Source organism: Drosophila melanogaster, chromosome 3R (genome assembly GCF_000001215.4).
Source record: "Drosophila melanogaster chromosome 3R".
Classification (NCBI taxonomy): Eukaryota; Metazoa; Arthropoda; class Insecta; order Diptera; family Drosophilidae; genus Drosophila; species Drosophila melanogaster.
The window spans coordinates 27,520,788-27,547,472 of NT_033777.3; the positions used below are offsets into that span (position 1 = coordinate 27,520,788).

Genomic DNA, 26,685 nt, shown 5'->3' on the forward strand with positions numbered 1-26,685 from the left:
TAGAACACACTGTCGCATTAATATCCCCGTGCCAAGCAAACTGTGTCAATAGCGAGTCGTAGTAGTTCTGCATATGGCCAGTTGAGTAAGAGCCGTCAAGTGGCAAGGATCGCAGCGTAAGGATACTCCGGGGATACTCATAAGGATACTCCAAGCAATGTTTCCCCAAGCCGAGCTCGAGAACTACAAGCTGCAGGTGGAGCTGCTGCAGGAGAAGCTGCAGCGCAGGTGAGCAGATCAGGAATAAATTTGTTAAAAAAAATTAAATGCAAAATATAACAACATATAAGTATGGCCAACATTAATGGGGTATTAATTATATTTTGGCCATTATTGCACGATTAAGCCTAGTTAACATCGAAAGATTCAACAACAACAAAAAGTGATTCAATTATTCATTGGTTATATTATTTATTCATTATGTTTGTTCACACATGAACACGAATATATTTAAAGACTTACAATTTTGGGCTCCGTTCATATCTTATGTAAATGAATCGAGAGCGATAAATTATATTTAGGATTTTGTTATCTAAGGCGACATGGGTGCATTGCTCAAAAACATGTAATTTAAGTGCACACTACATGAGTCAGTCACTTGAGATCGTTCCCCGCCTCCTAAAATAGTCCCTTAGTGGGAGACCACAGATAAGGTCCTCGCCGCTCAAGATAGGCAGATGTGCCCGAGCGTGGGACCTCGATAAGGCGGGGACTATTTACTTAGGCCTCTGCGTAGGCCATTTACTTTAAGATGCGATTCTCATGTCACCTATTTAAACCGAAGATATTTCCAAATAAAATCAGTTTCTTACAAAAACTCAACGAGTAAAGTCTTCTTATTTGGGATTTTACATTTGGTCAATCGAGCCTTTAATCGACTCTGCAGTTTCCCCCTACCAAAGGTAAGGAACTCAGAGAAAGGCCAGCTCCTTTAAGCATCTTACAGCTAAAGGTAGCAAAAATAAGTGACTCTTGTTTCCCCCTACCAAAGGTAAGGAACAGAGTATAAATATAAAAAGCAAAAGATACAAAAGAATCTTTTATGTTTTAAAACAAGCACCTTATAGTCTATAGCTAAAGGTTGCTTTGTGTACCATTATAAATTGTGGTAAGGCGTGCTTGAGGCCATACATCAGCAATTGTGAAATTAAAAAGTGCATAACAAAAGTGCCTTATAAATGCTCTAATAGCATTAAATCAGCTCATAAATAGAGTGCAGTGTATATGCCATAAGAGCATAAATTAAATAAAAAGTGCCTGAAAACAGTGCCTTATAAATGCTCTAATAGCATTAAATCAGCTCATAAATAGAGTGCAGTGTATATGCCAAAAGAGCATAAATGCCGAAATAAATGGCTAAAAAACAAAAAATCTGACTGGACTACAAAAATAATAAAACGTGGCAAAAAAAAAAAAAAAAAATCATCTTTAAACATCGACGGAGCCTTAAAGAAGAGAAGGAAGTCAAATTCAAAGGAGCCTCTACCAGCAGCAGAAGCAGCAACAACAGCAGCAGCAGAAGCAGCAACAGCAGTAGCAACAGCAGCAACAACAGCAGCAACAGCAGCAGCAACAACAACGACATCAGCTAAGTCAAAACAAGAATTTTCTGTTTATCCAAACACACATATATATATAAATACATATAAAATACATATACACGTACTATATATATTAAGAAATTACAAAAAATTTTCAAAATGATGTCAGAAAAGACTATTCAATTCCTTAAGAAGCAGTCCGAAATTATTTTGGAAATTAGAAAGTTGGAAGTAAAACCAACATTAACAGATGTAGAAATTCTAAAATTAAATGAGCTTCAAAAATGTTTCATTGCTAATCATAGCAATTTGTTAAAGATCGGCGTTGTCGATCATGAATATTTTAACGCGAAGCAGTATGATTTAATAATGATGGTGTTAGAAAAAATTAAAAATAAAAATGAAAAAATTAAGGGCGAGTCGGTAGAAAACACTTTCCCTAAATCAAACACTGTCCCTAAATCAAACCCTCCCCCTACATTAAACCTTGAAATGCGTGGTCACCCTGAAAAAGAGGGTATAGCACAAAACAACGCTTTAAAAGTAGAGCAGGCATTTCGTAATAATGTTGGCCAATTTCGAGTATATCTAGAAGATACGTCTAAACTAATAGACAGTAGTCCAGATTTCCTTAAAATAAGGAAAAATAAAATTGAATTTTTATGGCATAAAATAGATAACCTGATTGAACAGGTGAATAGTCATTTTGAGAGTTCGCTATTCGAAGAAGAAATTAGCGAACTTGAATTTGACAAACAAAATATTCTTACAGCCATTAATAGTCGACTCAGTGGCACAATAAATAAAGCTGAAATGTCGACGGTTGTTAAGGCGGAGGAGTTACCAACCCTGCCTAAAATACAGATTCCCACCTTCTTTGGTGATTCCAAAGAATGGGATCTTTTTAATGAACTCTTTACAGAGCTCATACATGTGAGAGAGGATCTCAGTCCTTCTCTCAAATTTAATTATCTAAAGTCAGCATTAAAAGGAGAAGCCAGAAATGTGGTTACTCATTTACTGCTCGGCTCTGGAGAAAATTATGAAGCCACTTGGGAGTTTTTGACCAAGCGATATGAGAATAAAAGAAACATATTCTCAGATCATATGAATAGGCTTATGGATATGCCAAATTTAAATTTAGAATCCAATAAGCAAATAAAGACATTTATTGACACGATTAACGAGTCAATTTATATTATAAAATTAAAGGCACAATTACCAGAAGATGTGGATGCAATTTTCGCTCACATAATTCTTCGGCGCTTCACTAACTTCTCCTATATAAGGTGTTGATAATAATTCTTCACTTTCGGACTGAATGTTATGGTGGGCAACTAGAATTTTATCGTCGGTTCTTGCCGTACAATATGGCGCAATGCTTAAAACTCCTTGCTGAGGCAAATCAAACAATTCAATTTGAGAGCCAGTACATTGCAGACGGACTTTTGAATTCGCAGGAACCTTAAACAACCAACTACTTTTCTTTTCTAACTCTACCCAGTAACTTTTAGAGTCGACTACTGTTTTATAGATGCAGTTCGCCGCTTTATCTGGCTTTAGAGGCTGAATCTCACATGCATTATCATTCGCTGAATTCCAGGGCCAACTTCCTTTGCATATTCTCTTATTTAGTTGCCATTTCTGACATTGATTTAATGTGGCTTCCGTCATTATGTGATAGGAATCTATCTCAAAATTATAAATTAAATATTCGGACGTTGTATGCACCATTATTATCCGATCTTCATTTCGAATTGGCACCGGAATAAGCCTGAACAATTTGGATGGATGCCTGCTAAACAGAGGCACTTTTGCACTAATGATCAATTTATCGTCGATGAATAAACCCCTGGCTGTTAACAGTGTATACACCTCCTTAAGTTCCGTACCTGACCGTTTTCCTGGAATTACTAGGTTCTCCGAAAGACTCTGCTGAATTTTGGCAATTTCTTTTTTAAGCTGATTTGGCCTGAGAATATTTGTATTTAGCCTACCGTGATTAATATCAATCAACAGGCTTATAATGCCTGCTTGAATTTTTTCGCCTTCTTCAATCAATGAGTGTAGCTGTTTCGTAATCATAAAGAATTTTATTGATTCCTTATAAACATAATAATTTTCTTTAAGAACTTCTGTCATGTTCTCAATTCTTATTTGCATACTTCTAAAATTGGAGTTAACATCTTCTGTTGTTCTCTTTAATAGATTAGAAGTTGAATCAACCACAGATGTTTGTTTTTGAATTAGTTTATCAAGGTTGTTCTGGTTATCTAACAAATTCTTCATATTTTCTTCTAATTGCTCTCTATCATCTTCATCCATTATACCAAATAAAATATGATACAAGGAACCCATAAATTCGAAAGGAGCACGCTTGCTTCTAGATCTAGACTGTATCATAAACAATTTATTGTTTTCTTCAAGTTCCGATAACTGACTTTGCATATTATCTAAGACTAGACTACATTGCTCTTCAAAGCTATGAAGTCTTTCGCAAACTTTCCTCATACTTTGTATAAGCGCATTACCCTTTGTTAACATTTTAAAATATGGATCCATTTTATAATAGATAACCAAATTCCAAGAAGTACTCACAATCTCAACATCTCCTAGCGGGTCTAGATATATTGCTGAGGTTTTATTTATTTTGTCTATAGAATATCTTGGTGCTATATCTTTAGGTAATGCGCTAGAAACTTGACAACTTAACACAAACAACAACATTGCCATAATGATTCCGATCTTGGACATTCCCGATGTCGCTCTAGTTCGTCTTTTTGGCTCTTGGTCAGCCTCATTTTTGTCAACAGACTTTATTCCTTCCAAGGGACAAATTTTAGTAATGGGTCTAGTGATATATCCTTCCTGCATCTTTACTTTAGCCACTCGGACCTTATCATCATTCCCCTTATGCACCTTTTCCACCTTTCCTAAAGGCCATCTTGCAGGATGACAATTCTCATCCTTTAATAAAACTATTTGCCCTTCTTCTATATTAGGAATTTCCTTTTTCCATTTATTCCTTTGCTGGAGCGTATGCAAATATTCACTTTTCCACTTAACCCAGAAATCTTTCTTCATTTTTTGGATAAGTCTCCACCTATCCAAATTTCCGATTTTTTCATCTTCCATTGGTTCGACTATTTCTAAAGGTGGTCTTCCAATTAAAAAATGACCTGGTGTTAAAACTTCTTGTTGGTCCTTCTCACTAACTATAGTGTATAATGGCCTTGAATTTAAGCATGCTTCTATTTGACATAAAAGAGTTGACATTTCTTCGTAAGTCAAAATAGTGTCGCCGATTATACGCTTTAAATGGTATTTCATTGACTTAACTCCAGCTTCCCAAATACCTCCGAAGTGAGGTCCTGCCGGGGGAATAAAATGCCAATCAATCCTGTCCTTTTCAAGCTGCGCTGCAATCGTTATATTTTCTTGTATTGCATTAAATAACTCTTGATCTAATTTTCTTGCAGCTCCTACAAAATTTGTTCCGTTGTCTGAATAGATATTGGAACATTTTCCCCGTCTAGCAATAAATCTTCTGAGTGCTGCTAAAAATGCGTCTGAAGTTAGATCGCTTACCATTTCTAAGTGTATGGCTTTGGTGGCCATGCAAACGAATACAGCAACGTATCCTTTAAATGTTTTTTGGCCACGATTTTTTGAACATTTAACATAATAAGGACCTGCGTAATCTATTCCAGTATTAAGAAACGGGAATGTCATCGTCACTCTATATTTTGGCAAGTTACCCATTATTTGCTGAGCTGTATTTTGTTTATACCTTGCACACGTTACACATTCTCTTAAATACTTTTTCAACGAATTTTTCAACCCGAAAATCCAATACTTTCTTTGGATATAGTTTCGCATTAGGTTTATCCCTCCATGCAATGTTTCCTTATGAGCATTTTTTATTAATAAGCTTGTTAGGTGGCATTTTTCTAAAATGATTGGATGTTTAACATTAAATTCTGCATTGGAATTTTGTAATCTTCCTCCAACTCTTAGAACCCCATCCTTGTCCAAAAATGGATTCAATGACAATATTTTATTATTTGTCTTGATTTCCTTTTTGATTTTAAGGCACTTTATCTCTTGCCTAAACTGGTATTCTTGTTGTTTCTTAATAACAACTGTTTCCGCTATTCTTATCTCCTTTACTGAAATAATTGATGAATAGGCTTTATTTCTTGTTTTCATCTGCACGAATCTATTTATGTATGCTATTATACGTATAAGTTTTTCTATACTGGAATACCTTTCTATTAATTCGTAAATAGGATCATCTATTTTGTCATTTAATACCGTATTTATTAAGACAGGTTCTTCTACAGACTGCTGCCGAGGCCAAAGTTCTTTTGGGTCTGCTAGCCATTTCGGACCTTTCCACCAAAAATCACAGTTGATCAACTGGTTAGAATCCACTCCCCTGGATGCTAAATCTGCTGGATTATCCTCTGACTTAACATGATTCCATTCAGTATTTTTTAATTTCCGAATGTCATCCGTTCTTCTTTTTATAAATTTGATCTTACTTTGACCACTGTTAATCCATGCTAAGGTAATCGTGGAATCACTCCAAGCATAGATCTCCATTATATTGTCAATTGATCCTTTTAGTCTTTGGATTAATTCACTAAGCAGGTGAGCTGCACACAGCTCGAGTTTGGGAATTGTCTTCCTATTTTTTATAGGGTTGACTCTACTTTTGCTAGCTATTATATTAACATGAGGTCCTACTTTAGCATAGACTACTGCAGCATATGCTTTTTCGGAGGCGTCCGCAAATCCGTGAATCTGAATGACTGAAGAACTGTTTGAATTAATCCACCTTGGGATTCGAATATTCTCTAACAATAATAAATTTTCTTTATATTTTTCCCAATAATTTTTATCTTCTATGGATAATTCCTGATCCCATTCACTTTTATTTATCCAAAGTTTTTGAATAAAAAGTTTTCCTGAAACCGTGACTGGTGCCAACCATCCTAACGGATCAAATATTTTTGCTAGCGTTGATAACACAACGCGCTTATTTATATTTTTTGATTCATCATTACAATTTACGCTGAACTTAAATAAATCCTTTTGAGGTTCCCATTTTAGTCCTAAAGTTTTAACACATTCATTTTCGATAATATTGAGAACCTTATTGTCCCCTGTGTCCTCCACAGTGGTTAATATTTTGGAATTGTTGGAAATCCATTTCCTTAAGTTGAATCCAACTTTCTGCAATTCATGGGGAATTAATGTTATTAATTTATTAGCTTCTTCTACCGAATCAGCTCCAGTCATTAGGTCATCCATATAGAAATCATTCCTAATTATTGCACTAATAACTTGGTTTTTACATTTATCTGCAATATCTACCAGAACCCTGGTAGCCAAATATGGTGCAGATGCAGTTCCGTAAGTGACTGTGGTTAATTTATATGTTTTAATTTTTTCTTTTGGAGAATTTCTCCATAAAATATATTGATATTTTTGATCATTATTATCTATTTTAATTTGTCGGTACATCTTTTCAATGTCTGCCGAAACAACAAATTCCCATTTTCTCCATTTAATAATAATGTCAAAAATATCTTTTTGAACTCGTGGCCCAACCCACATTATGTCGTTCAAACTTTTGTTATTCGTAGTTTTTGCTGAAGCATCAAAAACTACTCTCAATTTGGTCGTAAGGCTTGAATCTCTAATCACTGCCTGGTGCGGTAAAAAATATTTGCCTTCATCACTCACTTCAATCATGTGTCCTAAATCCATGTATTCATTCATGAATTTAGTGTAGTCAACCTTAAGTTTTTCATTTCTTTTTAGTTTTTTCTCCAGATTCATGTAACGAGCTATCGCTTGTTTCTTTGAATCTCCTAAGGTGACATCCTCCTTGAATGGAATTGACACAATGTATCGCCCATCTGAATCTTTTTTTGTCGTTTTGATAAATTTATTTTCACAGATTTCAGACTCGATATCATCTTTTTCTTCTTCTTCCACTTCCCAGTAGCGATCTAACTCTTTTATTTCTATTGTTGTGGCTACAATGGTTTCTTTTCCTTTGGATTTTTTACATCCAGAAACTATCCACCCGAAATCAGTTTTTTGCCCAAGGAGACCGTCTATTTTTATAACTCCATTTTGCAGAATGTGAGTATATACGTCTGCTCCAATGATTAAATCAATGCGACCCGGTTTATTAAAATCGGGGTCGGCTAATTTAAAGTTCTTCCATTTTTTCTGATCAACATTAATCGTGTTGACTGGAAGTGCCTTCATAAGTTTTGGGAGAATAATTGCTTCAATTTCTAAATTTTTCGGAGAATTTCTTATCGAAATAACCGCTTTGTGCTTGGAGATGCACGTTCCTGTGGAAGATACTCCACTTATTTCAGTATGAGACCGAAATTTTTTCAATTTTAGAATCTGTGCAGACTCTTCTGAAATAATTGTGCTTTGAGAGCCACTATCAATCAATGCTCTTAATTGTTCAAAGCCTCCATACCTCGACTTTACTTGAATCAAGGCCGTGGCCAACAAGGCTTGACCTGTTGTTCTACACGTATTCACTTTTTCTGGATTATGACCTGCAAAGTGAAGTAACGTGTGGTGAGGTTTACGACAAGTCGAACAAAGCTGCTCGCTTATACATTTTTTACCAAACGGATGCCTCAGACATCTTAGGCAAATCCCATTTTTTCTTACCCAGTCAGACCGTTCTGCTGGATTCATTATTTTAAATTTATGGCATTGAATTAAATAATGCCCTGGTAGTTTGCAATATGCACAATTGTCACTATAATTTTTATTCTTGTTATTATTAATCATTTTCTTTACAGGTTTTACTTCCTGTGAGAATGATGATATAGAATTGAGCCTTTGCTCTAAAAAGTCCATGACATCAGAAAGTGCCTGTATTTCTTTTGTCTTTTTAACATGGCTTTCATATAAATTGAGTGATTCTTTATTGAATTTCCGAAGAATTATTATCAACACCTTATATAGGAGAAGTTAGTGAAGCGCCGAAGATTATTTGGGATCCGCTGAAACTATCAATATTAAATCATACTGAGGAATTTGAACGATTGAATAATGAAATTAAATTTATGAAAGAGAACCATCAAAAATTGAAAGATTTACATTTCCATCATATTTCCGGACATGCTGGATTAATTATTGCTTTAATACTAATGATAGTATTAATAATATATTTCATACGGAAATGTGCTGTGCAACAAAGAATGCAAGCAATAACCTTTGCAGGTCCGTTGCCAGTACTATAAATATCAATAGTAAATAAACAATAAAATAATATAACAAATAAAAATATACAGTCCACTATATCGTTGTTTAATAGAAAATGTACTTCTACATAGAAAAAGCAAAATGTTTAAAATAAGTTAATTGAGTACAAATTGTTGAATTAAAAATAATATAAACCATAATTGTAATCCAATAAAATTAAAAGCCAGAAAAACTAGGCCCATTGAAATCTTAGTTGCAAAATAAATGAACATATATCAAATAAATACAGTCCACTACTGTTATAAATGCAACTAATATACTAATGTACATCTCAGCTTGCTGGCCCTTTGGCAGAATGTTCACACATGAACACGAATATATTTAAAGACTTACAATTTTGGGCTCCGTTCATATCTTATGTAAATGAATCGAGAGCGATAAATTATATTTAGGATTTTGTTATCTAAGGCGACATGGGTGCATTGCTCAAAAACATGTAATTTAAGTGCACACTACATGAGTCAGTCACTTGAGATCGTTCCCCGCCTCCTAAAATAGTCCCTTAGTGGGAGACCACAGATAAGGTCCTCGCCGCTCAAGATAGGCAGATGTGCCCGAGCGTGGGACCTCGATAAGGCGGGGACTATTTACTTAGGCCTCTGCGTAGGCCATTTACTTTAAGATGCGATTCTCATGTCACCTATTTAAACCGAAGATATTTCCAAATAAAATCAGTTTCTTACAAAAACTCAACGAGTAAAGTCTTCTTATTTGGGATTTTACAATGTTATTATTGAATTTAATAACACAGATGTTTTTATTAAAGGCGTAACAAGTAAATGTAATTTAATTAAATGAATCATAAAACGAAGGTAATAATTAATAAACTTCAAATGTGAAGGATACATTACAGTAAAGAAAAAGGTTAAAACTTTCAATATGAATTCGAGTTTAAATATTTATGAAGACTCAGAGCCAAAAACTACTTAACTCTAACGTTAGTTAAAATACAAAGAGAATATTGTATCATTGTATCATAGCTGAAAATCATTAAATGTTTAGAGTGGAAAATTTGAAATGTCCTTTGGCACAAAAGCCATGGCCATTGATTTTCCCGAGCTTTTCGTGTGCATGTGCAGCAGCTTACAAATGATATTCATGTCCTTTGACTTGACTTTCTTCTCCACATCCTTTTTCTTTCGTGCAGCGAGGATAATCGCCAGCAGCTGGAGCACAAGTTGGATAAAATCTTGCAGAAGCGCACTGAGCTGTAAGTAGCTTTTTAATTCCCCCCCCATCTTGCCCAAAAAAAAAAGGTAAACGGATATGTGTTTGCACTCCAGCGACAAGTCGGTGCGCCACAAGAGCCGCCAAAAGTACCAGGAGTTCCTGGAGGAGCAGGCCAAGCGCAACGAGCGCAACAAGAAGCTGGTCCACATGCTGGAGCGGATCGATGAGCAAACGGCTGCCATGTCGCAGCGGAGCGAGCGGCTTAAAATGATGAAGGTAAGTCCGCTGGCCAGCCGGGGGAAATGTAAAGACAATCACACTTGGGAAATCCGGAAAATGTACCAAAAAGAAAATCCAAGATATCAGACAAACAGAATCATCTTGTATATATTCGTATAAAATGATCGCCCAACATTTTTCCAAGTGCATCACGTGGAGCCTCTATCTTCATCTTTCTTTTTCCCGCTTTGAACAGCTGCAATACCAAATGTACTTTGCGAAATTGGTGCAGAATCAAACATTGCGATGCATCCAGCAGACGACGACATCGACATCGGCTCCATCCGCCGGCGGAGTGATACCAGTGCTGGTGCAACCGCAGCCGCAGGTGACGGTGACCAATCCGCAGTCGACGCCACAGAACTGGACGTTTGCCATGGCCACGCCCACGCAGGCGGGCATGCTTTTGACGCCCCAGTTTGCCGCAGCATCTCCTGCAGGTCCGCCCATGCAGCCGCCAACCATGCCGGCTGGCCATCCTGTTTACTATCCAGAGCTCTTTGCCGGAACTACAGCTCCCCTCGGCACCTCGAACCTATTCGATTTGCGCGCCACCCTGCGCGCCTTTGATAATGAGAATGCCGATTTACCGGAGCGCATGCAGCCCCACTTGACAGGTGATTATCAGGCGGAGCTGGGTGGCAGGAGCCAACCTTCAGCAAGCGCAGCAGCAGGTCCAGCTGCTGCGACACCCACATCGACTTTGTCCAGCCAGGAGAAGGGTGCGCAGCAACTGAGCAGCACTTCCTCCACGCTGGCCACATCCTCGCTGACATTTGATAAATTGCCAAAGACATCGTCGCCTTCGCTGACGTTAACTGAGCTGCCGACTGCAGGAGTAGCAACTCCTGGCCATGATGTGGGCGGGCAACCGCAAAGGGATGCCGCCGACCTGGATGGCTGGACAAATTCACGCGTGACTAAAGTCGAGTATGAAAAATCACCAACTGTCGTTGGCCATAATGAGCCGGGCCAGGAAAAGCAGACACTACGCGAGCAGCAGCATCATGAGCCGCAGCAACAGCATCAGCAGCCATCCCACGACTTTGAAGCATACTTCGGTGAGCTGAAAATCGATGAGTCCTCCTGGCAGAGTGGCCAACCCACACCCACTCCCGCACCCAGCGGCCACGAAGACAAACGCCCATTGAACGTGCGTTCCAGCGAGTCGGGATCTGGAGTGGGAGCGGGATCAGCGGTTAGTGGCAATGTTGGCATCAGCAACGATTTGCTGGACGAAGTCAAAGCCAGTCGGGCGGCACTCGAAAGAGCAGCGGCTGCGGTTGATGAGCAGCTGGCAAGGGGTAATCAATTGTCGCCGCCAAGCAGCCAGGACCCCAAAACCGGTGTGTCGATTGAGAATATTGAAAATGCCATTTACGGCGAACGGTTGACAGGAGCAGCAGGAGCAGGAGCAGGACTACCAGCGGCAGCAGTAGCAGGAGTAGCCTCGCCTGAGGCTATGGCAGCCGCACCAACGAAGGGATTTTTTGATAATTTGGCAGCCAACCCATCGCCAGAGGAACATCAGGAGGTGGAGCAACAACAGCAGCAGCAGCAGTCGACGCAGCAGGTGGAGCCGGAGCTGTCCGGGTACGGGCAATACGATGCCAGCAGTTATGGCGATGCCAGTGAGCCCATCTATGCCAGCATCGATTCCGCCAACCAGCAGCCAATGCAAAGCGCAAAAGTGGAGCCGCTTTACAGCGAAATCGGAAATCCAGCAGACTATCAGCATCAGTCGTACGCAACGGATGCGGGTGCCGTTGCTGCAGATGTGCCGGCAGCAGTGGCAGTCGATGGTGCAGCAACAACGCTGGATGCCAGCGGTGCTGGCGAGGTCCTGCCGCAGGAGTACTCCAATATTGATTACGGCAACTACGAGGCCGATCAATATGCGGCCGGCTATGATCCCAATGCCTATCCGGGCTATATATACGATGAGGCGACAGGCCAGTATATAGCCGATCCCAATGCCACCCAGTATGCAACGGATGGCAGCTACGCTGGACAGGACTATGATGCCAGTGCGGTGCAGAACTATGACTACAGTGCCTACGAACAGCAACCGGATCAACAGCAGCAGCAAGAGCAACAGGAGATGCCAGTACAGGAACAACTGATGCAGCAGGAGCAGCAGCAGCAGCAGGAAGCCTATCCCGAAACAGAAGCCACACCGGAAGTGGAGGAGAGTCCAGCCGCTGCGGCGGAGCCACCGGCACCACTGGCCACCAGTAAGCCCCTCAAACCCACATCGATACTCTCGACGACAGACAAACAAGCGGCGCCTAATGATGCGCAGCAGCAGCAGCTCAAGAAGAAGAAGCGCGTTAATTTCGTTGACAGCAGCGAAACGGATGATAGCTCAAGCGCGAAACCGACCCAGGCCGCAAATCCAGGACCCTCCGCCGCCCCCAGTCCAGCCACGCCCCCAGCCGCGGGCGGCAGCGAGAGTGATTTCGATTTTTCAACCGGCAGCGAGGCAAAGAATTAGAACAACGCTGAAAACATTTCGAGCTCTAATTTGTTGCCATTTGGGTTAACCAAACCGCCCAGAGCCGCCGAGCCACCCAATTCAATGTGAACGACCGTCTCGATTTATTGCCAATTCATTGGGCGAAAGAAAATTCGAGAAAATCCAGGAAACGCAGAGTGAAAAATGGAAAATAAAAGAGAAGCGACAAATTCGTGAAAAGTAGTAGTTTTCTGGTGGCAAAAATGGCGAACCTCAAGCCGCACAAAAAAGTTTCTGCTTACTTAGGCGACGACAAGCTAACAATGCTCGTTCAATTCAATAGTTTTAGTTGCATGTCAAATAAAGCAAATAAACTCTAAAATACAACATGAAAATTAATTAATTACTTATTTGGGTTAACTTTTATTTGGGTTAACAAAGTCATTTATATTATGACTATTTTTTATTCACAGCCAGTTTTGCTTGTTGTTTAAAAGCCAAGTATTACTTCTTTGCACTACATGCACAACAATAGAGTATTTACTGCACTTTAATGCATTTTTTGTCACTTCTGTTTACCACGCACGTTCAGCCTTGACACAATTCAGCTGTTAACTGTGCGTATACGCAATATTTCGCATTAATACTTGGCGCTGACACACACAAACGCACACACTCGTTTCGCCGCCGCGAATGGCCTGGGAAATATTTCATTAACGACATCGGTAATAAGATCAGCAGCTGTTGCCGCCAGGCCGCAATTTATCAAAAGTGCAATTGTCTTTGCCGCGGGCCTCGGAATTACCACAACCCATTCGCTGGCCCACAATGCTGGCCAGGATCGCTGGCAATGACACTAATTATGTGCGGCCAGGCGGTTAAAGCCACGTCCAGCAAATATGCTGATTCCCGATATGAGGAGCAGATCTGGCGGAGGCTGCTTACTTGGCCAACAATTGCCAACTTAATTGAAATTATGCCAACCGAAGTAAATACAATGCTGCCTCATATAGATGCATACATATATACGTTATTGCATAAGCGTGTATATATAGATGGAATTTTAATTTGATTCAGAGTTAAGGCAGTGAAAGCGTTTATATTTTCATTTGCGAAAAGCGCCTCCAACTGTTGCTGACAGTTTTCCATCAACTTGTGGAGTGGCCAAGGACATTTTCCTTTCTCCTATATTTCGAATTTCGAGCGTCATCAATGCGATCATCACATCCAATGGCTTGCATTTTTTATGAGTGGAGGTGTCCAGCACTCGTTTTCCGCCCGAAGGTTTCCATATTTTAAACAATTCGATGAAGTTTTTTAATTACACTTCAAGTCACTTATTTCGCAGGCGACTTAATTTAAATTAATTTCTGCACCGAAACGGGTATGAGTAAAAATGTAATTAATACATATAATTGGCCTGTCGCAATGTCAACAGTCGGACACATCAAACAGTTAAATCAAATGTCAATCAATTTTTGTGGTCGAGTCATTTAACATTTATCAAACCATTGGGAGTACGCCGCACTACACGCAACTGTCCCTTTGCATATATTCGTATTTTCGTATTTAAAGCCAATTGGTGCATTGCCGGTGTAAATAGACTAACATCCCCCCTCCTACCCCTTTGAACATTGAACCCATTTTTGTTTCACTTTTTAATGAGTTGAACATTTGAAGCCGTACAAGCGAAAAAGTAAACCGAAGTGAAATGAAGGAAGAAAATCGAAAAGTAGAGGTAGAGGGGGCCAATGACGATGGTCGATGGACGAAGGGTAAAGTCGTACTTTTTGAACAGAAATTCGCAATTAAATGTAACACAAAACCTCAAAGGCAAATAGCAATATAAAACGTAATGGGCCACATTTAAATGCCCCCAATTTTGGGGCTGAAAATTCAGACAAATTTCCAACGCTGTGTCACTTCAAATGAAATATTTGCATTGACCCAAACTTTTTCCATCGGCGAAAAGGTTTTAAATTCCAGCTAATGACAACGCAGGAAAACCAAAAAAAAAAAAAAAAACAGAAAAAACACCCAATGTCTTATCAAGCAGCTAATTGCCAGCTCGATTTACAGCAAATGAAAATTTTTCCAATAAATATCCTTTTGAAATGAAAGCCAAAGCACTCGAAGTGCGAAGGTAAATATGTGTTTGATTTGAAATTACATTGTGAAAATGGATTGGGTGTTTATTTTTTTATTTTTATTAACGCCCCTCTACGAAAAGCGTTTTGTCAAAAGCAAACATTATATAATAAATACCATATGCACGAGGTGTGTCCTTGTCAGCGCTATTCAAAAATAAATTGCAAAGCAAATCAAATCGACACGTCGCTGGTAGAAAGGATAAAGGATTATGGCTGCTTCGCCCACAGTCTGCATAATTGAGTGGCGCTTATTTATGCACCCCCGGCAAACAACAGGAGGCCCCTAACCACCTCCATTCAACCAATCAATGCATCCCCATCAGAACACGCCGGATCCTCAGGACTCCCCCAAGTCCGCATCGCACATATTCCCATATTCGATATGTGGCTGGCTGCTCGGCAAAGAAGGTAGAAAAAATATAATCAGTGCTGAAATTCAATTTCGAAATAAAACGCAAACGCAAATCGAGAAGCAAAATTTTCAGTGCCATCGAACATATGCTGGGTTTGGGCTCCGGTGGTGTTGTTGGTGGTGTTGTTGGTGGTGTGTGTGTGTGCACCCAGTGGGGCAGAAACAAACAAGGTGGAACAGCAAAGAGCCGGCATACGTGGCGTATGATTGACGGTTATGCAAATGACATTTTCGGGGTAAAGGCAAGTCGTTCCCTGATCATATTTATAGAGCAGTTATGGTATGAATAAAGAACGTTGGCTTTGTGGGGAGCATTAATGATGGATTGAGCCTGTCGTCGAAAATTAATTTCCACTTGTAGTTACTCTAGCAGTAGTCGCAGTCGAAAGTTCGCAAAAAACTTCAATTTCAAACGTCTCGAACAGAGCACAGAGCTAAACGAATTATTTTTACCAATAAATACAAGATATACAATTATATTTCTTAACCATGCCATGCAACCATGCTCTCTAAAGTTGCCACAAACTTTAAGCCAGGTATATAACGTCTGGGTTTGGCGATATGATATCCCTTTGTCTAACAAGCCTTTATTTGGAAAGGGTTGGGCGGTGTATTGTCAAAACGCAAACATTGGCCAATGGTGATACTATACTATAGTTTTCGGTACCCGTTCCAGCTCAACGGGCGCTGCACTGACATTAACGCTAATTGAAAACATGAAAGGCGATACACCAGCCAAATTCCCCGTGCGCACCGCCATCCGTGATGATTAGTGCACGTGCAATGCTTTCAGCTTTCAGGCTGACTGTCTGTCTTTCTGTCGAAAGCCCGTCGATGTGTAGCAGTCTCCCATGCCACCTGTCACCTGCCTCCCTATCCGCCCGCCTGGGCACCATCACCACCAGCACTTCTCACCTGACTCCGGCGGCGTTTTCCTGTTCAATTTCGTGCTATTTTCATGGTGAAAAGATAACAAAAGTTTTTGCCTCGCCTTGCCGCGCTGGCAGCGTAAGAGTTTCCCCACGTTTTTCCGCCAACTTATTATTGTTTAAATATTTACACTAAAAATGGCGACGGCGGCAGCAGCAAGGGTGCGATTCCTGGCGTCTTGCTTCGTGTCCTTGTAGGTGCAGCGCCATATGCGAGGCAAGTTGTTCCAGGAACTCTTCGTTTTGGTTGGGGATGGGGACACAAAGTTTGCGAGCCACTTCTACTTTGGAGCCCGAGCTGGAGCCGTGGCATTGTCACACACTTGTCTCCTGCGTAGCACGACTTTTGGCTCAGGATCCAGAAATTGCCGGTGGAATACATATGGGCACTCAGAAAAAGCCTAATACGACTCTTTTAAAACTTTTAAAATAAAAGTTTGAGAAGCTATGCACTAGCGCAGCCAATGAATACGTAAAAGATTAAACAAGGTTTTCTAATAATTTGTAATTGTTACTGGGCTTACAACATATTTTTAATGTGTCTAAAAGTATGCAACAATTACGATTCTTTTACATTCTTTTACACAGCACACTTTTAGACAGGTTTTACAAATGATATTGTATCTCGAAGAATTGAAAGACAACACATACTTTTTGCTCAGTGCTTAAGCAGCAATTTCCTGGGGGCTGTGGATCCTTTCAACACACAACAGCAGACTGCCGCGTTCGATTCCGGATTGCTTTAAACGAGTGGGTTTCCCCCAAAGTTGCGCCTTACTTGGCCGATTAATCGATTCTCGTTTTTGGGCCAAGCGGAGTTCGCTGATGATGTTCATACTTGTGGGGATACAACTGGGTAGTGAGTATATAACCCGATGTCGGATGCTAATGCCACTGGCTCACACTCGCAATCGCAATCGCACTTATTCAGATGATGGGGGAAATGTTTTCGCATAAACATCACGTCGGTCACGTTTCACGTTTGTCCGTTACAGCTACATTTACAGCTTTGGCTCCATTCGAAGCTCCACTTGGCGCTGCTCTTTTCAACTTTTTCCCATATTGTTGAACTGCAAATGTTGGGCCAACAGTCAGCCAGACACGTATGACAGTTTTACTACGATGGCAAACAATGCTAATAATCATCATAATGCTTTTGAAGTGGCGCAAATATTTTCCAAGCCCATAAACATAAATCAGTTGGGTGGGGTGGGTGCGCTCCATATGTCCATGTGGGCCTGGTTTAAAACGTATCAACAAGCTATACAAGATATGTATACACAACATTGAATTTACGTCCTGTCAAAAGGAGAAGGAGTCCTGGAGAAGCAGCCAGCCTCCTTGCACAATTTGCAATCAGGCAAAACTAATTTGCCCAATAAGCCGCAGGCGAAGAGGTCAAAAAGGTATTTTGGATCCCAGCCGACAGTTGCAGCAGTCGTCGATTCGTCGATTCCAAATGGCACAGATAATGGAGCAAAATCAACTTGAGCCAAAACTGATATTGACAATTCAGTGCCACAAACACTGGGCAGAAGACCGAACTTTCTCAGCTGCTTGCGACCAATTGAGAGATTCCCAAATGACAGTGGAATTGATTTTCATCGATATGGCCGAAACCATGTGCTCCTGCATTTCATATTCATATGCGAACGTGCTCCTGCCACTCGATTGTAAATGTGATTGTAAGTGTGTTTGTCACTGTGTTTGTGAGCGTGTCCCTGGCAATGGCAGCCAACCGCAATGTAATTGATGTGGATTGTGCTGTGGATATGCCTTCGAACCACCGGTGCGGACCCAGTCCGCACTTCTTCATGTTGTTATTCATTAAAATCCCAGCCGAGTGCTTTTGTCTCTCACGAGAAGGTCTCGAGTGGTTGAGCGGGCTGGCTCCTTTTGGGGCTAATCTGCATTGTCTGGCTGGCAACATGGAAGACAGTCGGGTTCTCGATGGCAAGGATACTTAGATACACGGCTACACATGTCGCATTGTCCTGTTCCTCTCAACCGCAACTTTAAGTTCTTCCAGCGTTGAGCATGTTTCAAGTTCGTGGGATGCGTGATTTGAATAGGGTTACAAAAACACACACTGGAAGAAAAGAAAATTCAAAATAAACACGAATACAAAGTGCAACAGTATACTTGTGTTCTTTGTATTATCTATAAGTTGTTATATATATAAGGATAACTCATCTGTAGTATGCAGTATCTGACTTTCGGGCTTACTCATATCCCATTGTACCGATCTCAATAATATTCCTAACCCACGTATCTAGAGGCTCCGTTGGAATTTTCACTTTTATTGTTTAAGCTTTCAGCACAGATTGTGCGCGTATTATTGAAATCCCCTTTGTGCGCCCCAGGCAGGCGACACACGCCATCTCGGAGTGCCGTGTGTTCCTAACTCCCTGCAACATGCCCCACCGACGCATTCCACTCGCAGGAAGCCATTGTTTCGCGTGGCCTGGTGGCTTAGGTGCTGCCATTACCCAACTCCAAATGTCGATGCTACGTCTTGCGATTTGTACGAAACAAAAGGCCTTGCTGCTGCGAATGGCAAAGTTATCTGAAAGCATTGATTACATATTGATAGCAAAAGACAGACAACCAGTGCCAAGTCAACTAAAACCGCAAGCCACAAGCGGCAGAAGTGGAGAAAGGATGGCTCATAGCTTTAGTACCAGCAAAAGCTGCCATTCAGAAAAGCAACAACCTTATCCCCAGCAATTGATACTTCCTTAAATTTATTTCGCATCCTGGCAAGCGATTTCTTCTCGGATAACAAAATACTTATGTGCCAACGGAAGCTTATCACATGCTTCAGGTGGCAATAAGTTTGGGGGGTAAATATTAATTAGAGAGGTGCAAACGCATTTATCGGTCAGATACTTCGAAATTGATCTATCAAAACTTTAAATCTTTGAAATATCTACACACACTCGACGGTTAAGGTACAATCTATTTCGATGCCATATCTAGGTATTTTGGTTTATAACTAATTGCATGTAAAATGTACTAACAGAAACTTGAGAAAATAGCACAAGCATTCAATGGAAATTAGATCAACTATAAGAAATCCGTCTTAATAACTCCGATGCAGTAGGATTGTATTTTGGTCCCTTGTGACTCCAACCACATCTGGGAATCCCCTTACGCACCATCTCTCTATTAGGATGCAAACTGAAGGAGCATTAATGCTGTCGCCATGACAACAGCACGTGATCCGCTTTATGGATTGAAAATAGGGGGAGTTGCCGAGGTCCTTGTAGGTGATGAAAAGGTAAGGGGTGAAGTAGGTAAGGGGAGCGCGGGGATTGGGCGGCAGTGCAATTTAATGCGCCATGGCCACGGATATCCGTTTAATGGCCATGAATACATAAATAATAAATAATAAAATTGTATTTGTTTATGGCTCGCAGACACTCGCACACATACACCGTTACACACTGCCTTTGTGTGGATTTATTTACCTTTGCGAATAAAATATATCGATACGCGTACAAATGTGTATTTTTTATGTTAAAGTTAAATGCAATTTAAACAATGCACAATATATTTATAATAAGAATGATAAAATGCAGTGCAAAAAAGCGGTTTATATACGGACTATCTGTTCGCCAATGCCAGAGATTGGCTATTAAGGCCGTGTAAATCTGCGCCATTGTGTGCGTAAGTGTGTGTGTGTGTGTGTGTGTGTGAGTATGGACGAGCACTTCCGTTTTCCTGTGGCTTGTTAAAAATTATTTAATTTTATTGTATTTCAATTGTTTGCTGCGGCAGGGAGGAAACAATAATCCAAAGTCATTGTTACTTCGCTGCCCTGCATAATAAATGAGTAGCCCCACATTCCAGGACCTCCATTACCACCCACATCATCACCTCGTCCTTGCTAATGCATGCAATTTGCGCTGCTTTCCTAGCTGAGTGTCCTGCAATAGATGACCATTTGGCCTTTTTTTCGGATCGATCAGACGTACATATAACCAAGCATATACACCTTAAACCTAAAATTAAAATGATTAAATCAACTTCAGAAACATATAAAGAGAATGCATTTATTAAAAACATACATCCAATACTTACATATTAGTCAAATAAAATAAGTCATGAAATAAATATTGAAATGTTGACAGTTTCCAGGGCATTACAATTGTTTAGTTATTTTATTTGGCTATCATCATCGACAACACTGTTGTGAAGTGAAGTGGTCCTGGATCAGGATACGTTGCTATGGCAAATTAAAAATGCCATTGGCACGGAGGGCAGCATGCAAATGCATGTCCATGTCATAGAGTTACACAAAGTGCTTAATCAAGCTTAAAAGAAAAGGACTCGAAAGAGAAACATACATGGCCAAAAAAACAAGAAATAAAAAGGGGGGGGGGGGCAGCCTAACCGAGCCGTCGTAGCTCGCAGGGATCAGGACGTGGAGTACGTGGATGTGCATGGGCTTGTGGATGTGGATGAGAAGGTTGTGCAGCGCACTCATTGACTGTGCAAAGTGAAGTGAAGTAGTTTAAAATTAAAAAGGACACTTAATCCCGTCAATGTCTTGCCGCCGCGCTAGCAACCCCTTATCCAGATCCGAATCCTCGTGTGTGCATGTGGATCCTGGGAACCTGGGGATCCAGGGAAATTCCAGCACGGGATTAGCAGGCGGTTGGGGATTGAACAAGAGGGTGTTTTCGTTTGATTTGGTTTGTGCAGGAGCATCAGCTTGCTAGCTGGTGGTGGCGCCGATGGTGACGTTGGATGTTTGCCCACTTTGGCTCACAAGAAGTGCAATTATGTGCACAAAATGGAAAATGAAGCAAGAAAGTGGAGCAATTGAAAGCGACAGATGGAGAGATGTGAATGTGGAATGGATGCACATGCAATCGTTGAGAGACAATGCTGATGACTGGCCAAAGACAAAAACAATTTAACCCACATTTGCATGGTATGGAATGGTGTATGGTGCATGGTGCATGGTGCATAGTGGATGGTGCATGGTATATGGCAATTACCAGCGTTATGACGTGGAAATTGGCCAGGCAACGAGAGATAGAAATCGTCCTGGCCAACTGGCAACCGAACGCCATCCGTAAAGTAGCCCATCTTATCTACGTATGTACCTAATTAGTGAAATGTGCTTGCCTCGGTATATTGAATAATTAGGTAAGTGAGTAGTACGCAGTGATGGGTAAGGTACACACACATTAAGTTGAACTCGTCTGGGAAACAAGGTATTTTGTGGGTGTTCATATTGGAAATTATAGTCATTTTCCCATTAGTTATTGCTGGACGAGGTATTTTCGATAATTCATATTGCAAATTTTACAATTTCCCCATTTTGCACAATTTAACATGAACTTAATGATAGTTTGAACACTGTTGGGTACCCACAGGTACAGCGCATCCATGACGTGGTCGTGGTTTAACCGCCAGCTTGGTCAGTAGTTAGTTTTCAGAACTCACCCAAAATGGTGGCCCAGAAGAGCCGTCTCCTGGCCAGAGCCTTTCCATATCTCGACATCTTTTCCGTGTTTGCTCTCACACCACCGCCCCAAAGTTTTGGCCACACTCCACATAGACGTCTTAGATGGTACTTGATGACTGGCTATGTGTTCTATGCCACCGCGATCCTTGCGACGGTCTTCATTGTGTCCTACTTTAACATTATAGCCATTGACGAAGAGGTCTTGGAGTACAATGTGTCTGATTTTACCAGAGTGATGGGTAATATTCAAAAGAGCCTGTATTCGATTATGGCCATCGCCAACCATCTCAATATGCTCATCAATTATCGCCGGCTTGGCGGAATCTACAAGGACATTGCCGATTTGGAGATGGACATGGACGAGGCATCGCAGTGCTTTGGTGGCCAAAGACAACGCTTTAGTTTCCGCTTTCGCATGGCCCTCTGTGTGGGCGTGTGGATGATTCTGATGGTGGGTTCAATGCCCCGATTAACCATGACGGCCATGGGTCCTTTTGTCAGCACGCTATTGAAGATCTTAACCGAGTTCGTCATGATAATGCAGCAGCTGAAGAGTCTGGAGTATTGCGTCTTTGTACTCATCATTTATGAGTTGGTCCTGCGGTTGCGCCGCACACTTAGTCAGCTGCAGGAGGAGTTCCAGGACTGCGAGCAGCAGGACATGCTTCAAGCTCTATGTGTGGCTCTGAAACGCAATCAATTGCTATTGGGACGGATTTGGAGGCTGGAGGGCGATGTGGGCAGCTACTTCACCCCGACAATGTTGCTGCTGTTCCTCTACAATGGTCTGACCATCCTTCACATGGTCAACTGGGCGTACATCAACAAGTTCCTCTACGATTCGTGTTGTCAGTATGGTGGGTGGGAAAGTAGTCTCATAACCTAGGAAAGCTCCCAATCCCTATATAATATATACTTTTCAGAACGGTTCTTAGTTTGCTCCACGCTGCTTGTAAACCTTCTATTGCCTTGCCTTCTAAGTCAGCGTTGCATAAATGCGGTAAGCTTGCGATAATAGAGAGTATATATATAAATTTTCTTAAAAAAATCTATATAGTACAACTGCTTTCCACGAATCCTGCATAAGATTCGCTGCACATCCGCGGATCCCAATTTTGCCATGTTGACCAGAGGATTGCGGGAGTACTCCCTGCAAATGGAACACCTGAAGTTGCGTTTCACATGCGGCGGGTTATTTGACATCAATTTGAAATACTTTGGCGGGGTAAATACCACTTTATTTATCAATTATAATAACTCGCTGACTAGAACTTGTTTGCAGTTGCTTGTCACCATTTTTGGATATATCATAATCCTCATACAATTCAAAGTGCAGGCGATTGCTGCGAATAGATACAAAAAAGTGGTTAATTAATTAATTTAGATGGTATTTTCTTCTCTTAATCAAAAGAAAATAAAGGTGCATTTTAGCTTTTCTCCAAGTTAAGTGTTTTGTACTTACAAATGCACACTGATCATTCAGTATATTCAGTATAAAGTCAGAATAAAAACGCATATGTCGATTGCCGTTCCATTCGACACCTCGCAGGACATGGACCTATTTTATTTCCTATCTAGCACAATTTTTCTGGCGCGTTTTTATAGTGAATTCTGCATTCGAGAGGTAGGATTGACTACTGAACTAGGACATTTATGAAATGTAGTTCTTAAATCACAAAGATATTCTAGTATGATGGCATATTCTTGGGATGCCCGCAGCAGAGGACTTTCAAATGCTTAAAATGGGTCTAAGGGAAAACTCTCTACAAATGCAACATTTGCGGCTCTTTATTATCTAAATTCCAGGGTCTACAAAGTTATTATTAAATGCTTAATAGAAATGCTAGGTGATTATCTTGTCCAACTAATTAACAGAAGTGTTTACCCAGGAATGACAGGACCATTAGACCAGTGACTTTTTACAATTCGATGGAGATGGAAGCCAAACGGAGTCGCCTGCTGACCACAGCTCGTCCTTATCTTCAAGTCCTATCCCTATTTGGTCTTACACCTCCTGCCGAATTCTTTACCAGGACCCTTCGCAAGCGACGCAGGTTCTGTTGGATGGCAGGATACAGTCTATATTTAATTGCAATTCTTCTGATGGTTTTCTATGAATTCCATGCGAATATTGTGTCCCTGCATCTAGAAATTTATAAATTTCACGTCGAAGATTTCAGCAAAGTAATGGGAAGGACACAAAAGTTTCTTATAGTAGCTATAGCAACTTGCAATCAATTGAATATACTACTAAACTATGGACGCCTTGGATTAATCTACGACGAAATTGCGAATCTAGATCTAGGAATAGATAAGTCCTCAAAGAATTTTTGTGGCAAGAGTCATTGGTGGAGCTTCCGACTCCGACTGACGCTTTCCATTGGTCTGTGGATGGTGATCATTATAGGTGTTATACCACGTTTAACTCTTGGACGCGCTGGACCCTTTTTTCACTGGGTGAATCAAGTATTAACCCAAATCATTCTTATAATGCTTCAACTCAAAGGCCCCGAGTATTGCCTATTCGTCCTACTGGTTTATGAACTGATTCTAAGAACGCGCCATGTCCTTGAGCAGCTAAAGGATGATCTCGAAGACTTCGACTGCGGAGCCAGGATTCAGGAGCTGTGCGTGACTTTAAAGCAGAACCAATTGCTCATTGGACGAATATGGAGATTGGTGGATGAGATTGGAGCATATTTCAGATGGTCCATGACTCTGCTGTTTCTCTACAATGGACTTACCATTCTGCACGTTGTCAACTGGGCTATCATTAGATCCATCGATCCAAACGATTGCTGTCAACTCAGTGAGGAATCTTAATTAAATCATAAAGGAGTTTCATTTTATCTATGCTTCTTTTAGATCGTTTGGGGTCTATTACTTTTCTGTCGTTCAATCTTCTGCTGACCTGCTTTTTTAGTGAGTGTTGCGTAAAAACTGTAAGTAAGTCTTACCAAAAAAAAAAGAGTCTTCTACTTTAGATCCGTGAACATTTTCAGTACAATAGCATATCATACATCCTTCATCAAATTGGATGCTTGCCTACAGCTGAAGAATTCCAAATGCTCAAAATGGGGCTCAAGGAATATATCCTGCAAATGCAGCACTTAAAGCTCCTGTTCACATGTGGAGGCTTATTCGACATCAATATCAAGTTATTTGGAGGGGTATAATGTGCCATATTTTAACTTGCCTTACACTTTCCTCTTCATTTTCAGATGCTGGTTACTTTATGTGGTTATGTAATTATTATAGTGCAATTTAAAATTCAGGATTTTGCTCTAATCGGCTACAGACAAAATACCAGCGATACATCCTAATAATGATAATTATGTTTGAATATTAATTTACAAGGACTATCCTATAATAGCATTTTATATTGGTATGCAAGTATATCATGCACTAATTATTTCACCACCAACCATTTGATCAAAAACTTTGATCATCTTATCAACTTAATTAAAATGAAAGTGCACAGCTATTTAGCAACTTAGACTTACTAGTTTTCCCAGTGTCTTTTCACTTCTCGCTGAACATGGAAGCCAATCGGAGTCGTCTGCTGGCCGCAGCGCGTCCTTACATTCAGATTTATTCCATTTTCGGACTCACGCCGCCAATTCAGTTTTTTACCAGGACCTTACATAAGCGACGTAGAGGAATTGTGATATTGGGCTACGCCTGCTATTTAATTAGCATTTCCCTGATGGTCATCTATGAGTGCTACGCGAACATTGTGGCTCTGCAAAAGGATATACATAAGTTTCACGCCGAGGACTCTAGCAAAGTTATGGGGAATACGCAGAAGGTCCTGGTGGTAGCCATGTTCGTTTGGAATCAATTGAACATTCTGCTTAACTTTCGGCGCCTTGCTAGGATTTATGATGATATTGCGGATCTGGAAATAGATTTGAATAACGCCTCTAGCGGTTTTGTTGGCCAACGGCACTGGTGGCGCTTCCGTTTCCGGTTGGCCCTCTCTGTGGGCCTGTGGATAGTGTTGCTGGTGGGTCTCACGCCACGATTCACCCTCGTGGCACTCGGACCCTACCTCCACTGGACAAATAAAGTGCTCACCGAAATCATTCTGATAATGCTACAACTTAAGTGTACAGAGTATTGTGTGTTTGTGCTCCTGATCTATGAACTGATCCTCCGAGGGCGCCACATCCTTCAGCAGATCAGTGTGGAGCTCGAGGGTAACCAGTCAAGGGACAGTGTTCAGGAGCTGTGTGTGGCCTTGAAACGCAATCAGTTGCTGGCTGGACGCATTTGGGGCTTGGTGAATGAGGTCAGCTTGTATTTTACCCTATCCTTGACGCTTTTGTTTCTCTACAATGAACTGACCATTCTGCAAATTGTCAATTGGGCTCTCATTAAATCCGTCAATCCAAACGAATGCTGTCAATATAGTAAGTTAGTTTTCAAGTTCAAAAGAAACTTTACCTATAAACAAGTTATTTTCATAATAGGGCGCGTTGGTACTTGCCTCTTGCTGTCAATCAATATTTTTCTATCCTGTTTATACAGCGAGTTCTGCATTCAAACAGTAAGTATACCTCTATAATTCTTTAAAATGTTTTTAATAATTTTATTTTTATAAGTATAATAGCATTTCACGAGTTCTTCACCAAATGTATTGCCTTTCTGCAGCCGAAGATTATCTAATATTAAAAATGGGCCTGAGGGAATACTCGCTGCAAATGGAGCATTTAAAGCTGATTTTCACATGCGGTGGCCTCTTTGACATCAATCTTAAGTTCTTCGGAGGGGTAAAACTTAAATTATAAATTAAAAATCAAGCTTATGTACACTTTCCTTTCTTCTAGATGGTAGTCACCTTATTCGGTTATATCATTATTCTCGTGCAATTTAAAATTCAATTTTTTGCTCAATCAAATTTTATGCAAAATATTAACAGCACCGAACTGAAAGCATATACCGCGTAAATTAATCGAA

At 40.6% G+C, this 26,685-nt stretch overlaps 4 protein-coding genes and 2 long non-coding RNA genes across 7 annotated transcripts, besides 2 other annotated features; 5 read left to right on the forward strand and 1 right to left on the reverse strand.

Moving 5' to 3' along the window:
- The first annotated feature begins 78 nt into the window (after positions 1–78).
- On the forward strand, positions 79–13,147 carry CG12885 (uncharacterized protein). 2 transcript variants are annotated; one of them, NM_001276083.1, is made up of 4 exons: positions 79–228; positions 10,000–10,062; positions 10,136–10,298; positions 10,498–13,147. In NM_001276083.1, the coding sequence occupies exons 1-4, from the start codon at positions 158–160 to the stop codon at positions 12,793–12,795; spliced, it is 2,595 nt and encodes an 864-aa protein (NP_001263012.2). In that variant the 5' UTR covers positions 79–157; the 3' UTR covers positions 12,796–13,147. The 2 variants fall into 2 exon arrangements, with proteins under 2 accessions (NP_001263012.2, NP_651567.3); NM_143310.3 differs by lacking the exon at positions 79–228 and adding an exon at positions 9,526–9,664.
- Positions 426–9,576: a mobile genetic element.
- Positions 2,788–8,534: a mobile genetic element.
- Positions 13,148–15,043: 1,896 nt separating the features above from the next.
- lncRNA:CR44289 (long non-coding RNA:CR44289) lies at positions 15,044–17,116 on the reverse strand. The gene has a single exon (NR_125278.1). It is a non-coding gene; the product is annotated as a long non-coding RNA:CR44289 (long non-coding RNA).
- Positions 17,117–17,445: 329 nt separating this feature from the next.
- lncRNA:CR44288 (long non-coding RNA:CR44288) lies at positions 17,446–18,372 on the forward strand. The gene has a single exon (NR_125279.1). It is a non-coding gene; the product is annotated as a long non-coding RNA:CR44288 (long non-coding RNA).
- Positions 18,373–21,709: 3,337 nt separating this feature from the next.
- On the forward strand, positions 21,710–23,101 carry Gr98b (Gustatory receptor 98b; the record flags this gene model as incomplete). The annotated part of the gene is made up of 4 exons (NM_170334.1): positions 21,710–22,583; positions 22,650–22,726; positions 22,784–22,951; positions 23,009–23,101. 4 exons carry the CDS (start codon positions 21,710–21,712, stop codon positions 23,099–23,101), a joined length of 1,212 nt encoding a protein of 403 aa, NP_733213.1.
- Positions 23,102–23,655: 554 nt separating this feature from the next.
- Positions 23,656–25,049, forward strand: Gr98c (Gustatory receptor 98c; the record flags this gene model as incomplete). Its single annotated transcript, NM_079807.3, has 4 exons — positions 23,656–24,535; positions 24,592–24,668; positions 24,729–24,896; positions 24,948–25,049. The coding sequence occupies 4 exons, from the start codon at positions 23,656–23,658 to the stop codon at positions 25,047–25,049; spliced, it is 1,227 nt and encodes a 408-aa protein (NP_524531.2).
- A 215-nt stretch (positions 25,050–25,264) lies between these two features.
- On the forward strand, positions 25,265–26,675 carry Gr98d (Gustatory receptor 98d; the record flags this gene model as incomplete). Its single annotated transcript, NM_170335.1, has 4 exons — positions 25,265–26,138; positions 26,199–26,275; positions 26,331–26,498; positions 26,556–26,675. 4 exons carry the CDS (start codon positions 25,265–25,267, stop codon positions 26,673–26,675), a joined length of 1,239 nt encoding a protein of 412 aa, NP_733214.1.
- Positions 26,676–26,685: the final 10 nt, after the last annotated feature.

What these genes read in the sequence shown, in the direction of transcription:
- CG12885 (NM_001276083.1), top strand. Translation starts at nt 158, where the DNA reads ATGTTTCCCCAAGCCGAGCTCGAGAACTACAAGCTGCAGGTGGAGCTG. An exon ending in TTGCAGAAGCGCACTGAGCT is followed by an intron (nt 10,063 to 10,135) that starts GTAAGTAGCTTT and finishes TTTGCACTCCAG; the next exon opens with CGACAAGTCGGTGCGCCACA. An exon ending in AGCGGCTTAAAATGATGAAG is followed by an intron (nt 10,299 to 10,497) that starts GTAAGTCCGCTG and finishes CGCTTTGAACAG; the next exon opens with CTGCAATACCAAATGTACTT.